Genomic DNA, 14,093 nt, shown 5'->3' on the forward strand with positions numbered 1-14,093 from the left:
CCATACTCTCCCTTTAGCCTCTTTGCATCTTCCTCTCTCAGCTGATTCTTCCTTTTCTCAGACTTTGCAGCTTGCTCCTTCCTTTCTTGATTTTCCTGTATTCAGAGAGAATGACAAATAAAAAAATAAGTAAGAGTTACTGAAGGAAAAGCTGGTTAAGAAACTCTCACTTTGCAATGAACTGAATATGCCCTATGCACACTTAAAACTCTCAGCTGCTGGGTTTGAGGGTGAATAGCAGAACAGAGCTTCCTGGGCAATCCCTTCGGCCTCCTCCACATGATGATGCTACCAGCAAACTCTTTCATTAGCTTTAACTGCAACATTCGACTATGAAATGCATTCTTCTTAATTAGCCCTTTGTCCACAAAACAGAACATTAGTTTAACTTAATTAGCACTCTAGAGATTTATCCCATAGCAACCTTGATTTTATATTATTTGTATTCAGGGATTTCTACCAGAAATCTCAGGAACTCTTCAACTGTGTTAAACAGCAATTCCCGGTCACTCTTCAGGCACCCGTTACATTTGCCAGCTGTATTTCTGCACCAGCGTTCAGCGGCAGGGTCCAAGCTGGATGTCTCTTGGTACCGGTCACACAACTGCCAGGATGCCATAAATCCTGCTGGGATTTACGCAGACAGGCAGGACTCTGGTTTCCACAGAGCTGCTGGTCCAGGGGTGATAGGATTAACGGAGGAAGAGAAAGAAATTGAACGATTACTTCTAGGAAGGGAAGACCGTTACTCAGGGGAAGAGTATTTCTGGGGTTTGATAAGTAGCAAAATTGTAGGAGAGGGTAGTTCTGAACAACAGGGATAACTGTAGCAGAACATCAAGATGACAAAAAACATTTCTTAAAAGCTTATGCAGTCCTTGTTCCAGGGCTGCAGTCATCATCAGAACTTTGCCATCACCACCTGGAAGCTTGTCTGCTTTTGATTGCAACAATTCAGTAGCTAATCTACATGTTGTAAGTAGATCAGTTGTTACCAGGCCTGCTGTCATAGAGACTTGTGATGTTAAGAGGCGGGAGCTGCTGTGTCGCATTACAAATTTTAATTATGTCCAGGAAGATGTTGATGATTTGGTGAGACACATCTGGTCTCCTTTGCAGGCAGTTTAGCAGCACCAAAGACATTTCCCCATTCTAGTGATAGATTTGGTAGATTGCTATGGATCATCTGCCACTATTTCCGTAAGATGGGCTGAAGAAGTCCCAGGAAACATGCACGAGTTTCTTAGAGCCTTTATAGAAAGTAGAAGCCTATGATCCTTTGGTCCAAAGAAATTTCCAGACAAATAAAGAAAACTTGTGAACATTAATAAAGTTAGTCTCTTGGAAATATAGGAGCATTATAGGCTCAAGGTTATGGGGACCTTCACTGGATACCTAAAAAAAGAGAGAAAAATGGTGTGCTCTTTGCAAAGAAAGAAAAGGATGTATTTGCTCTGAATAGAGGGTGCTTCTGAAAGAATGAGTACAGGTGGTGAAGTCTTCCAGGGAGGCTAAAAGCCTTTCATCACTATATGCCTCCTGCGTGCTTGCCTGAGAAATTCCTGCTGTGTCTTAGCATTATGTCTTTGAGATATTACAGCTGTTGAGAGACTTGCAGATCTGCGGGCCCTGGGAGAATGTCTCTATGTAACGCACCACAAGAAATAAAGGAGGTGAATTCAGGGATACGTTGTCCTGCTACTTGAGCAGCACACATGCTACTAAGAACAAACCAAACCACATGAGGAATAAATTTATGGATTGAGCAAGCCTGAACTGAGTTGTTCAGAGAAATTAAAAAGAAAATATACATAACAATTTGACACAAACACGCTGTTAACAGAGTTTCTTCAACACAAGAAAGCCCACCAAGGTAAAGTGGTAGCAAGGCAGAGGAATGAATATTCACAGTCCCTTCTCCATCTCCTGGATTACTGAAGACAGCTGTATGGATGAAATTAAATGGAAGAGGGGTGTCACTTTGGATTTGGACTTTGTGGGACGTTAGATACTTGCTTGATCTTTGAATTAAAAGATGCTCCATGACAACTGTTTATCCCCACACCATCTAAAGCATATCCTGTTCCAACACCACGTGCACCCTACTGAGGAGCAGCTGCTCCAGCACGGTTATCTTAAGGGAGCACTCAGAGGAACTATCCCTGCACAGAGCCGTCTGTATAACCTCTGTCATCAACTGAGTACTTCCTAGAGCAGATTTTGTTTAACAGTTTTTCTCCTTTTCCTGAGATTAGACAGCCTCTTTGTTGGGAGCTCCCCTCTTTGAACAGCTGCAAGTGCTATGGGAAATCAATTGTTTCTCCCAATCCCCTATAATCACACAGTGTTTCTTTTCCACGCAATTTTACAACTCAATCCTCAGTGTATATCCAATTCTGTTTGGGTTTTTTTGTTTGGTTGTTTTTTTAAAAAAATCTTTGAACTTGGAAGCTATTTTCTCCTGGTCTCCTTCCTCTTGCCATCTGCTCCTTTTATTTTTTGAGAATTGGTGAAACAGTCATCAGCCCTGGGTGATGAACCAGCTCCTTTTCACTGTGTCAGTTTTGGGGATCATTTGGGTGTTTGAAAAGCTTTTTATTTTCACCTCTTCAAGTAGATGGAGAGGAAGAGGCCAGATTCTTATTATAGAAATTTAATTTGTGTAGCTCAATTTTTGTTACCTGAAGGTTAAGAGACCAAAAAGAATTCTCAGGGAATGGAGAAGGATTTTGTTTAAACAAAGAAGTAACAAACCCAAAATCTCTCTAGGTAAGCTTAGGAGCCATGAAGGATCACTGTTTATCAAAATTATTTCCCTTCTTATTTGATATGAGAATAGAAAGATAGCACTAACAATTGTGGCAGTGCTAAGAGACCTGCTTTACACAGAAGACTCATCTCAAAATAAAAGTTACACCTGAGCCTTAAAGCTTACGTCAAATGGCACTGAAAAGAGATGATGCATGTGGCTGATTCTAGTGTAAAACTCAAAATCACAGATCAAAAAGATGCTTTAAAAATTAAAACCTTCAAATTTTCAGCATGTTGCTGTTTCAAGCACAGATAGTATCTTTACCACAGTGATAGGGAGAAAGCAAGGCAAGAAGGGAGAGGAGATTACATGACAGGTCTGCAGTGGAGGTAACCGAGATGCATACAGTGTGGCTAACAGCTGCGGTACCTTTGGGGTCAGGTGCTGCTGAGAAATGGAATCAAAAATAGGATGAAAGGGAGTTTACATGTTGGGTAGATAAAAAGAAGCTTTTTTCTAGTTGCTCCAGCCTGGCTGTGAACAAGCAGCAGCCAAAAAAGTGCTTTAAATCTTCTGCAGCTGTACTAGGACACTACATAACCTTTATTGGGACCATTTCTTAAGAACTGCAATTGCTGGATTTGCCCTTCACAGCAATTTTCCAGTACAACTCTCCACAGATGCTGAGCCATTATGTTCTTGACTCTCTTAATTCTTTCCCTCCTGCCTGGAGTTTTACGAACTCTAAGGATCAGGTGTATTGCCAAAGGATCTGTGGTTTGTAGGGTTTATTTTCCAGATTGTCTCATTTTAGAGCTGTAGGACTTGCAAAATTGAAGCCCAGCGCCTCACAGAAAAAGCAGGTAATGGGAACAGTACAGAATATATTTTTCATCTTTCATCTTCCAACCCTTCCTCAGAAGCTCTTTTGTTTTCATCTGAAACAAGGATCTGCCCTAAAGCACTCCTTCAGCCTCTCTCGCCTTGACATCGCCCAGCGTAGTTGTCTGTATCCTTGCAATCCTTCTTGTAATGTGGATGATTCCTCCACAGAAGACAAATCCAGTCTGGGACTCTCCTGGAGCCAGCACAGGAGTGGGTGATTCAACAGCAATCATTGCTGTTGAAATATATAAATGTGAAGCCACTCTCACCTGGCATTAAGAAAACCCTAGAGGAAGTACATCAGTGCAGGTGTGAAGTATGTAGTAGGGGATGCAAAATCGAGGCTTACTAATTGGAAGGTGCTCTACACAGCTTTTTATGGTGAAGTTGCTCTTTTATTACTCCTTAGTGCAAGGAGTAAAGGCTTATAAATTAATAAAGTGCCAAATATAGTCTCTTGGGAGATTGGTAGTTTTGTAGGGGATGCAAAACATACTGTTTTGAACTAACTAGTACAATAAAATACCTACGTGTAAACTTATCTTCCAATTAGGCTTTGCCCATTGGAAAATTTACCTTTTGCCTGTTGGCAAAGCCTATAAAGCATGTCAGGTTGCTCATTCTTTCACACGCCACTAAGCTCCTATTGCACTGAGGCCAGATTAATAATTTTACAGTAGGAACTACAGCTTGGAGGGTTCTTAGTTCTCCATAGCAAAAAAACCCCTCAATAACCAAAACACATTTTATATTTACCCACATGCTCTTTTCTTGCTGCAGGTTGCCAGCAAGTAAACAGTTACTTTCATTTATTTCTCCAGCCAGGGTTTAGGTAGGCCAACTTGGAGTAGAAGAAAAAGAAATTCTTGCTTGCTTTAAAAAAAAAAAAAATAGTAAAAAGTTCTCATTCTATTTCTAAACAGTCACAAATGCAAACCACCTGTAAGGCCTTGAGGAAGAGCTCTCTGAAGGTTTTCATTGTGCTAAATAAATCTTCCAAAGACAATTTTTTTCGGTCTTCACAAAGATAATCAGCAAGTTTTTCCTTCTTCTTTTCAATGGTGGCAAACTCCTTCTGCAGGTCCTTTGAAGCCTCGAGACTGCCCTGAGACACAGTTTGCAACACAATTCATGCGTATTAAGAAGTAGCATATTCTGAGCTGCCCAGAAGACTCAAGCCAGTTAACACAGAACAGTCAGTCTTTAAAAAGCTGACAATTAAGATTGGTTCACAGTGTGTGATATTTTCTTCTTAATTGAACATCTGTATTTCCCTGTATTTCCCCTGGTTTCATTTAGCCCAAAGCAGCTCATTGTTACGTTGCCCCTTTCATCATACAGTGATGTGGAAATGTGGCACAACCTGGGATGACTGATCAAGGGAGATAGAGCACCAGGATTCTGCCTTTTAGCTTTAGTTAAGTGGCCCTATTTTAAGAACATGAAAAGCTAGGCAGTTTGGAAATATGTGCAAGAAAAAAAAACATCTTGCAAATCTGTTTGCTTTTTTCCCCCCAAAGAACAGTGAGACAAAACACGTTTCTGTACTGCACTGTATGCTTTTATAGTTGCATCCTACTTTTCATTTTTAGGACCTTCCTTTCATTTTCCCACATGCAGCTGACTGGTCCTCAGCTGTTTCCTTATCACGATCGCACATTACAGAAGTGGAGGAAAATCTGGGATGCTCCTTCTACCACGGTGCAGGGGGAACATAGTTACGACCCCTTTCCCATAGAGCTCATTGGCAACCTGAATTACAGTGCCTTTGAGAAGAGATTTAAAGCGTTTAGGAAGAAGGATGGGAAGTGTGTCACACCCACATTACCTACTTGAACAGATTTTCCATGCTGTGTTTTTAAATCGTCTGTCGACAAAAATAAACGCTTCTCTATTTCCAACAGTTTCTTCAAATTGGCACCTGCCTCGGCCTGCATAACGTCAAGGTGGATTCTGAAAGGTCCACAAGAAGGACAGTACATTGAAGGGGTGAGACTTTTGTTTTCATTAAGTTAAAAGATTATTATAAACAGTATCATCTCTGCAAATGAATGTAGAATTAATCATCCAACCTGGACACTGCTTTTGCAGGTAGTTCTCCTCTATGTAAATCCTGTTCTCTGTGCTCAAACCCTCACCCTAGAAAGCAGCTGTACTTTTGCCCTCACTGCCTCCCTGGACAGACTGTGGAAGAACCTCAATGTTCTAGTATTCAAAAAACTTCTCCAAAATTTCCAGCCTATTTTTATTCATAGGCAACACAGCTCATCTTCCTTGTGCCAATACTGTCCTTACTTAGCTGGTTCTTTTCCCTCCTTGCCTTTTCTTCCTAATCTATTTATAGATTTATATTTTGTATGTCTTCTCGGAGTTCATTTAGCTCATGTGGAGACCCAAACATGTGACACTGCCGAACCAACATCTTCCATGGTTCTGACCTACTCTTTGTGTCAGACAAAAAATACCGAATCAGCAAAACCTGATGGGGTGTTTCACAGTGCATCCAGATGTGAGCAGCATTAGAAGAGTCCCTTGCAGGATTTGCATTGTTAACAGTTCTCCACAGGTTGATTAGCAAATCAGTTTTGTAAGTCTGAGAGTTTGACTAAACTAGAGGGCAATAACTTTTTTTAAAAAGAGCACATTTATATCATTGCCCAGCAAGATTTAGTTTCAAATAACAGAAGCATTTCTATTATGACACAACCCAAAAAGAAATTAATGTTTCAAAACAACATCCAACTTAAATTCTGCACAGATAACTCGCAAAAGCCCTAACATTTTCTGTTCTGTTAGAATAAAAATACTTATAAAAAAATTATTTAGCAGGTACTTAACAAATGTCAATCCATCTCCAGATTTAAAAGTTATCCCTGCTTCTAGTTACAAGGAAATGTATGAATTCATTAAAAAAATGTTAATCCTGGTGCTATAAATGTGGATTCCGATCAGTGTAATTGAACCTATCTCCATGTGATTATTCTGAGCTAAAACGAAAGAGCTGGCGTTAGACTCATGAGGTTTTCAGGCACATGGGAGAAAATCTGCAGAAACAGATTTTTTCTTTCTACCCACATATATTAGAAACTTGTACCAATACTCAACTCAGGGACTCCTGAGGTCCCCTATTTCAGATAATCACCCCAGTCATTCCCTCCTTACACCAGCTCTGCGCATGTACCTCCTGATGGGCTTGCACATGGATATGGCTCAGAAGTTTTAGTGAAGATGTGTTTCTATTGCAGTATGTGGAAGAAGAATCTGGTCCTTAAAGATGAGGGAGTTCGCTATTTACACAGTTTTACTTCTAAGGTACTACTGGACCATCCGAAAGAAAAAAATCACACTGAGCTCCACATAAAAAGTCTTAACCAGGTTGATTTGTAAATCTCAACATTGTTCGGTGTTAGAAGGGAACCTCTCTCCCCCACAGCAGAGAAGTCCTGTGACCTTAGTGCACCACCATAAAATGACTCAGCTCCTTGTTGGCTTTAAAGAGCTTGGCAATTCATACATGACAAAACCAAACAATAATGTCCTACCCTGCTGCCTTGGAAACAAAGTCAAGATCTCTGGGAAGCTGCAGCAGATCTGTGTGGGTGTTTTCAACCTCCTAAAATCGAAGTGAAAAATGGTTACCTTGCACAGTCAGTCAAAGAGTAGGAAAGTTTTACAGCTGGACAACATCGGGACTGAAAAATTAACACTTCAGTTTTCATTCTTACAAGCGTAGGAGTAAAGTTAGTCTCATTCATTCTTTTTCTCATTTGGCACCCATAGGGAATTAAAAAGAAAGCGAAAGACTCTTTTAACTGCTCAGGCTTACATCCTGTGTGCTACCACAATGTGCAAGCTGACCTGAGGTTTTGTCTTCATACCACTAAAACTAATTTCATTTGACAGATGCATTTGGGAGACACGTCAACACAGGAGAGCAGTTGGAGAATAGAAGAGAAAGAAAACAGCAAGCAGACGTCTTAAGCAAACTTGAGAAAGGAAACCTAGTGTTAACTCTCTAAACATTACTGAATGTGGATTGATCCCATCTACACAGAGAGCGACGGAAAAGTTTTCATCGTATTTCAGGCACAGAGGCTCACCCTCCAGACACCTACAGTGGGGTGCTACTTGAAGTCAAAGCCCCTTAGTTTCTGGGTGATGAATATTTGAGAATAATGCATGCGGGAATAACTTCACAGTGGTGGTGTACCTCCAAAATATGGTGAAGCAGAGTAATGTGGCTTTGGTTTGCTTTTGTTTCTGTTAGCCTGAGCAAGGCACTGATTTTAAAACCTCCAGCATCTCCAGTGTGATGCCCCTAGAAGATACAGAAAAAAGTGCCTTCCTTCAGTTTCCAAGTCTTGTATTTGTATTTTCTGATATCTTTAGAAATATAGCAATTAAAGAAATCAGTTTACTTACATAGTTCAGAAAGTTTCCAACTTTAAGAATCAATTGGCAGAAAACTGGCAGTCGGTGACTGGTAAGAAGAGCTAAAGAATAAAGACAGAGACATTTTCAATAAATTAAAAGATCTGAAATAGGATTTTCCTTAGGTTTGACAGTGGGGGTAACAAAATTCTCATCCAAGAATATGTCAAGCCATTGTTATGGATTTGGAAATATACCAGTACAGAAACAAATCAGCTGAATGGAAGTGGAATGAGTAAGTTTCTATTGTGGTCTCTTCTCTACAAATAGATGGAAAACCAGTTTTCCCATCAAGTTTGGAAGATATATGTGTCATCCCTGCAGCCGCTTATGAGGGAGAACCGCATATGAGAAAGCATATAAACTTCTGAAAAGTCCACTGCCCCCATTTCCAGCACATATTATTCTAGGCTAAGAAAAGCACAGTGGCTTTTTGCCTCATTATCGTCGTTAGTGAGAGTGATAACCAGAAGCTGTGCATTTTAGCAGGAGAACCTGGGGTAAGAAGAAAGTTTTTGGCAGAACTAGAACAGAAACGTTGATCCACGCAACAGGATGAAGGAGGGACAGGGACGACTGGGTGGACTGCAGAGAGCTGTTGATTGCAACACAGTACAGAGTAACTGTAGCACTGACATCAGCCAGGTATAGCCAAGTTTTACGTGCAAACATAAAAGTTTTGCAGTTTAATTGTTCAACAGGAGGTCAATGACTCTCTAAAACTATTGAACTGAAGCTAGAATCCAAGAGCAACTTCAAGAAGGACCTGCCTTAAAACTAAAACCAAGGCTAATTTTGCGTGGAGGGGGTTCCTGAAACACTGGTGAACATCATCTGGGATATCTGTTTTGGAAGCCAAACCAGATTCTGGTATGTCACTGTGGCCTGCTTCACCGCAGAGGTAAGCTGGACTGCAACCAGTGTGCGCTAGCGGAACAACTGGAACCGACTCATTGTTATGGACAAAAATCTCCACCGTGCACAAAAATTTAACCTGTATTCAAACAGAATCTGGCATTGACATAAGGGAAATTTCCTTCTTTGCAGAACCACCGATAGGAGAGAGGCGTGTGTTATTTGTGTCAACAGAAGCTCCGCTTCAGAGCGGGACAGCACAAATTGCAATTCTGCAGAATGAACTCTCGAAGCAGGAATCTGCAGAATCATTTTGACATTCGCCAGATTCTCAGCAATTAAAAGGTTAATTTTGATTAGATTATAGCATATGCTACCACTGTTGCTATTCAAGTAGAAGAGAAGCTTCCTGTGACTGAGCCTGGACATAGGCACAGCACTGATGTACTTACTTTCACAGGCTGTCCTGATGGCTTGTGCTTTTGGCCACAGACACTCCAGCAGAATTTTTGTTTCCTCACAAATCAGCATACATTCAATCCGCAACTGGTAGCTAAAAGAGATCAGTGGAAAAAAACACCCAACAAACACCACAAAAACAAACCCCACAGGCCTCGTTAATTGACTTGTGTTCAGCAAAAGAATCACCCATTTTAGGCAAAGCGCAGTACCAGCATTGCTATGTTCTCTTTAAATCTCTGACATGAGAACTGGATTATAAATAAATCAAACACTCAGATATTTCCAAAGATGTCCTAGAAACAATTATCATCTCCTCTTTCAGAAGGCAATGCTGCACTGACATCTGGCAGTGACTTCCTAACATAATGAGCCCATAATTTTTGACAATTCCTGGGCAGCACTAGACAGGATTTTTGTTCTTCCTTTTAACTTCCCAAACAGAAATTTGAAATACTTTTGCAGTGATGTCCTTTAATGATATTTATGCTTCGCCATGGATTAATGTTGCGGAAGAGCCATGAAAACATTTTCTGAAGTACTTTTAAAGCTAGCTATAAGTTTGAGAAAATGAAAAGCCACATTTTCACCACGACATTTTCAAAAAAAAGTGTCTCTGATTGTGGCATGACAACTGATCAGATTTATGGAGGACTATTCCTATGAATTACGACATGTCACCATGTTTTTATGAACAGTATAAAGATTTCTCTGTGTGTGTCTCATCTGACTTGCTAAAAATGAGGGAGGTGGTGAAAGCATAGGCACTGCTGTGATTCACGTAGGGGTTTGTGGGCTCTCTTTGGTAGACTGGAATCTCTAAACCAGGAGTGGAATTAATCAGAATCCTGGTGGCAAAATTCAGTCTGCAACTACATGTCATACAGATAGTAGCTGTACAACAGTCAAGAGTTTTCTCGCTAACTTATTAATACCAAGGTTAATTTAACTTTGGTTTGCCAGAGGTGTCTGAAAGCCCGTTTGGCCTTTGGGAAGGAAAAGTTTCTCAAACCAGCTCTACAAATAGCAGTCAGATGATTTATCCTGAAGGCTGAATGTCAGGAACATCCCTCTAGCACAGGAAACAGAGGCCTTAATTCTTATGGACAAATCTTATAAGAGCCACACTCATGGGTTGAAGACAAGGAAAGTTTTGCTTACCTAGGAACTTCCAAGAGATGGAGATAAAACTGATCTGCATTCGCTAGTTCTGATTTTTCTTTGCAAGATTTGAGGCTGTTTATCTAATAGGGAATAAAGCAGTAAAATACTCTCACAAACATTTCTGGTTGCAAATAACTTCACTGGCTTTTCTGAACTTGCTGTGCACGCAGGCAACGGGACTGGGGCAGATGAACAATATATTGTGTATATGAACTGGTTTGCAAGGGCAAACACCTAAGTTTTGTTTTGACTGGAAGGTCATCTGCATTTAACAGTAACTTGTATGACAAATCCCTGCTCCACAGGGATTTGCATCCAAGCCTAGCAACCCTTTTACAAAGATGGGTCCTTTCTCCTCATTGAAGCCTGCTCTGAAAGGCTCTTTATTCACCTAGGTCCACAAATGCTAATGTATCATCTCATCCATCTAATTAAAATAATGGGAACGGAGAGCAGCAGTTGGTCTACACCTGTGTTGAGTCTTCCAATGTGCTGTTGCCTAACCTTTGTGGGAAGAGGCCAGACCATTACTGGGGCAGACTTCCCACCACTCTACCTTGGAAAGTCATTGACTTTCACTGAACTCCATCAGAATAACACACTTAGATACCTCATGGTCTTCAGGCAGAAGTTTAAGTAGCTGCTTCAGTATCTCAGCATCCAACTTGGATCTATCCCCTTTCTGAATCATGGCAGCAATCTCTTCATTGGAACTGTAGGAAAGAGAGAGGTGCTCTGGAGCAACGGCGTAGGGAGAAGTAACACGACAAACAGAAGAGACCACAATCTCTCAGCTAATGCTGTAGGAGTAAATGAAGTAATTCTTACTATACTTGCCTCCCATTACATTTTGGATCTTAGTCCTCAGAAGTGCAGCGGAGATACGAAAAAAGCAAAGGCTTTTTTTAAGCCTAAGGCAATATTCCTCATGCTTTCTGGGCTTTGTTCATCTTTACACAACAAACCCTGCAGTGTCTCCTTTTACTGTGCGTGTCCAGCATCCAGTGAGAAGAGATTTACTCTTGAATTTCTCCACTGCTTGCAGCAAAGCCAAGGCTAAAACTGATGGCTGTCCTCCTGCTGAGAAGCATTTATAAAGATCCCAGAAGGTTTTACCCAAAATCCTTGCCTGAAACTCTGGCAGACAACATGCCTTTGAAACGAGTCCAGACTGCTCTGGTTTGGGCTCTGGAGAGCTCGGTTCCCTGCAGCTACCGGCATGCACAGAGGCAGCACCCGGCCGGAGAGCAGCCTCATCCCTCATGAGTGCAAGCAGGGCTCAACTCTTTGGTCCCACGGTCACTAGCTGCTCTCAGGAGAGCTTAACCGCTGCCCAGGGAATCATGCAGAGAGAGGAAATAGCAACTGGATTAGGCTATGCACAGCTCTTCCCCACCGAGAAGCAGTTTGCAATGCAAAAAGAATAGAATAAAATAAAATAAATCCCTCTGATTCTGATTTATTCTTAACACAAAGGAAGTTCTAGGCTCAATTTCTTTTTGAAGCCCTCGTAACATGGGCCGTTGCACAAAGGGCAGGGAGAGAGCAGAAAATCTGTCTTCATCCTGCAGTAGTTTCAGGGAATGTAAAAGTAAAGATATTTTGCCAAAAAGTAGTACAGATGCCTTTCTTTTGCTTTTCTTCCCCCGCCCCGACTGTGAGTTGATAAATTTCCATTTCTTTAATTATAGAAACTGTTTCCTATTTATAGAAAAACTGTGAATAAAAACTATATACGATTTTGGATCTGAATGCCTGGACATGTCTCTCTAAAATTAATTAAGTAACTTGAAACTGCCAATCAGGAATCTTCACTAACAGGTGCTGCCAGCAGTTGGTATTTACATCAGTAATACCAAAGAAAAATATATTTACACATGGGTTTGCTGTTATTGATGCATATTGTCTCTTTAGGAATTAGTGGTGTTAAGTTTTAGGTTTACCGGTTTGAGACGTGATATTAATTGCCTGAAAACAGACCGCCACATTTCATTAGTTTAAAATAAATAAATAAATAATTTGACTCCTTGCTAAAGAAAGGCAGTGGTTGTAAAGTATTTCTGCTAAATTTATTTCATGTAGTGTCTGAATAAACACATACACACATCACATAAATGATTCAGATAGTACTCTCCAAATCTTACCACTTAAATTGCTTCAGAAATATACTCAGAAGGAGGCTTTTCTTTGGACCTATGAATGTGATCTGTGAAAATAGTTAAAAAAAAAGCAGTCAGCTAGAAACACATTTACCTTGAATTTAACAGACATTTTAGAGCTTTTGTTTGTTTGTTGAGCCAGATTCGTTCTTGGATGACCAAGAACATTACATTACCAACAATCTTCATTGATCAAACTTAGAGCAATTCGCAACAGCACAGATCATTAGATCTATTTTAGAAAGAGGCAAAGACATAGAGAAGGGAATTGATTTGTCTAGAACATTCCAATTTATAAGACTTAGTACTGAAATTCCCACATCCTCCCTCTCTTGGAGTAAGACCTGCCCGTCAGCAGAGTTGCTTCAACATGTTTAATTCTAAATCTCTCCTGTGCTTTTTTAAAGGCAGTGTTAGGCAATGGGTATAAAAAAAATAATCCCAACTTTCTACCTTACTATAAACGATTAACAACAATAAAGAGTGAATAAGCTTCTCACTTCCAAGAATTTTGCCAGGCCCTACAAAAAGCAAGCAGTCCAGGTACCTGTCTTGATTTCTTTGGTTTTGGCCCCATTTTCTCCTTAGGTGCAGTTGGTGGGACAGAGAAAAGTAGCTCCAAGGTTGCGTAGTCAGGCTCTACAAGCTCCTTGCAGCTGCTTGGCATCACAGCCCACATGGAGCAGCTTTCTGGAAGAGAAACAACACTTCAAGATGGACCACAGAGGTAAAGGAGCACTTCCAAGGCAGTGTGATTTGTGGAAGGGAAAACACTTTGGAGGATGAATGAAATATGATGCTCATTAGTCCTGGACAAATGTTAATTATTTAAGAGTGGCAGCTCCCACAGACAGTATCCCAAAGGTTTGAAGGCTAATTGAACCTGGTAAACTAGCACCACATTCAATTCACTGGGCTGAAGGCAGCAGATTAACTTAATGAGCTGCTCCAAATTCTTTTTGCTACTGCTGACCAGCTACACCCCTCACAGAACTGTGGTACCCAAACAGGGGATGTTGCGTCCAATTAGGTAAACGTCTCTCTTTGCAAGGACTCCCAATCCCAGTGTTATTACCAGAATCATTAGGAACCATCTGAATAACACATGGCACTCCAAAACATGGATTTATCTATGACACTGGAAACTTCAACAAATGATCTTACCTCTTTTTTTTTTTTTTCAGGAGAGATTGCAACAGTGGCACTGAAGATACTGGGGCTTAATCTGAATTTGTATCTCTGCTCAAGAAAGCAGAATGTGGCTCAAAATGGTTTTTTTACATGCGTTTTTATGTGTTTTATCATAGCAGCAAGTTCTTACCCCCTGACGTCCCCCTTTCTTGATGATAAGCACAATGGAGAACAACTGCAAGATCTGTGTTGTGTGA

General features: G+C 40.7%; 1 protein-coding gene across 1 annotated transcript; it reads right to left on the reverse strand.

The window, feature by feature from the left end:
• Positions 1–4,219: 4,219 nt before the first annotated feature.
• On the reverse strand, positions 4,220–11,237 carry LOC142601869 (inverted formin-2-like). The gene is made up of 8 exons (XM_075753006.1): positions 11,157–11,237; positions 10,544–10,626; positions 9,376–9,476; positions 8,060–8,130; positions 7,848–7,955; positions 7,180–7,250; positions 5,470–5,590; positions 4,220–4,742 (listed from the first exon to the last, which is right to left on the reverse strand). Exons 1-8 carry the CDS (start codon positions 11,235–11,237, stop codon positions 4,542–4,544), a joined length of 837 nt encoding a protein of 278 aa, XP_075609121.1. The 3' UTR covers positions 4,220–4,541.
• Positions 11,238–14,093: the final 2,856 nt, after the last annotated feature.

The sequence above is a fragment of the Balearica regulorum genome, chromosome 5 (genome assembly GCF_011004875.1).
Source record: "Balearica regulorum gibbericeps isolate bBalReg1 chromosome 5, bBalReg1.pri, whole genome shotgun sequence".
NCBI classification, from domain to species: Eukaryota; Metazoa; Chordata; class Aves; order Gruiformes; family Gruidae; genus Balearica; species Balearica regulorum.

Coding starts and splice junctions, on each gene's coding strand:
- LOC142601869 (XM_075753006.1), bottom strand. CDS start 11,237: ATGATTCAGAAAGGGGATAGATCCAAGTTGGATGCTGAGATACTGAAG. Junction 7,251..7,847: donor TGCTTCACCATATTTTGGAG/GTACACCACCAC, acceptor CTTCGATTTTAG/GAGGTTGAAAACACCCACAC. Junction 4,743..5,469: donor AGCATGGAAAATCTGTTCAA/GTAGGTAATGTG, acceptor ACTGTGTCTCAG/GGCAGTCTCGAGGCTTCAAA.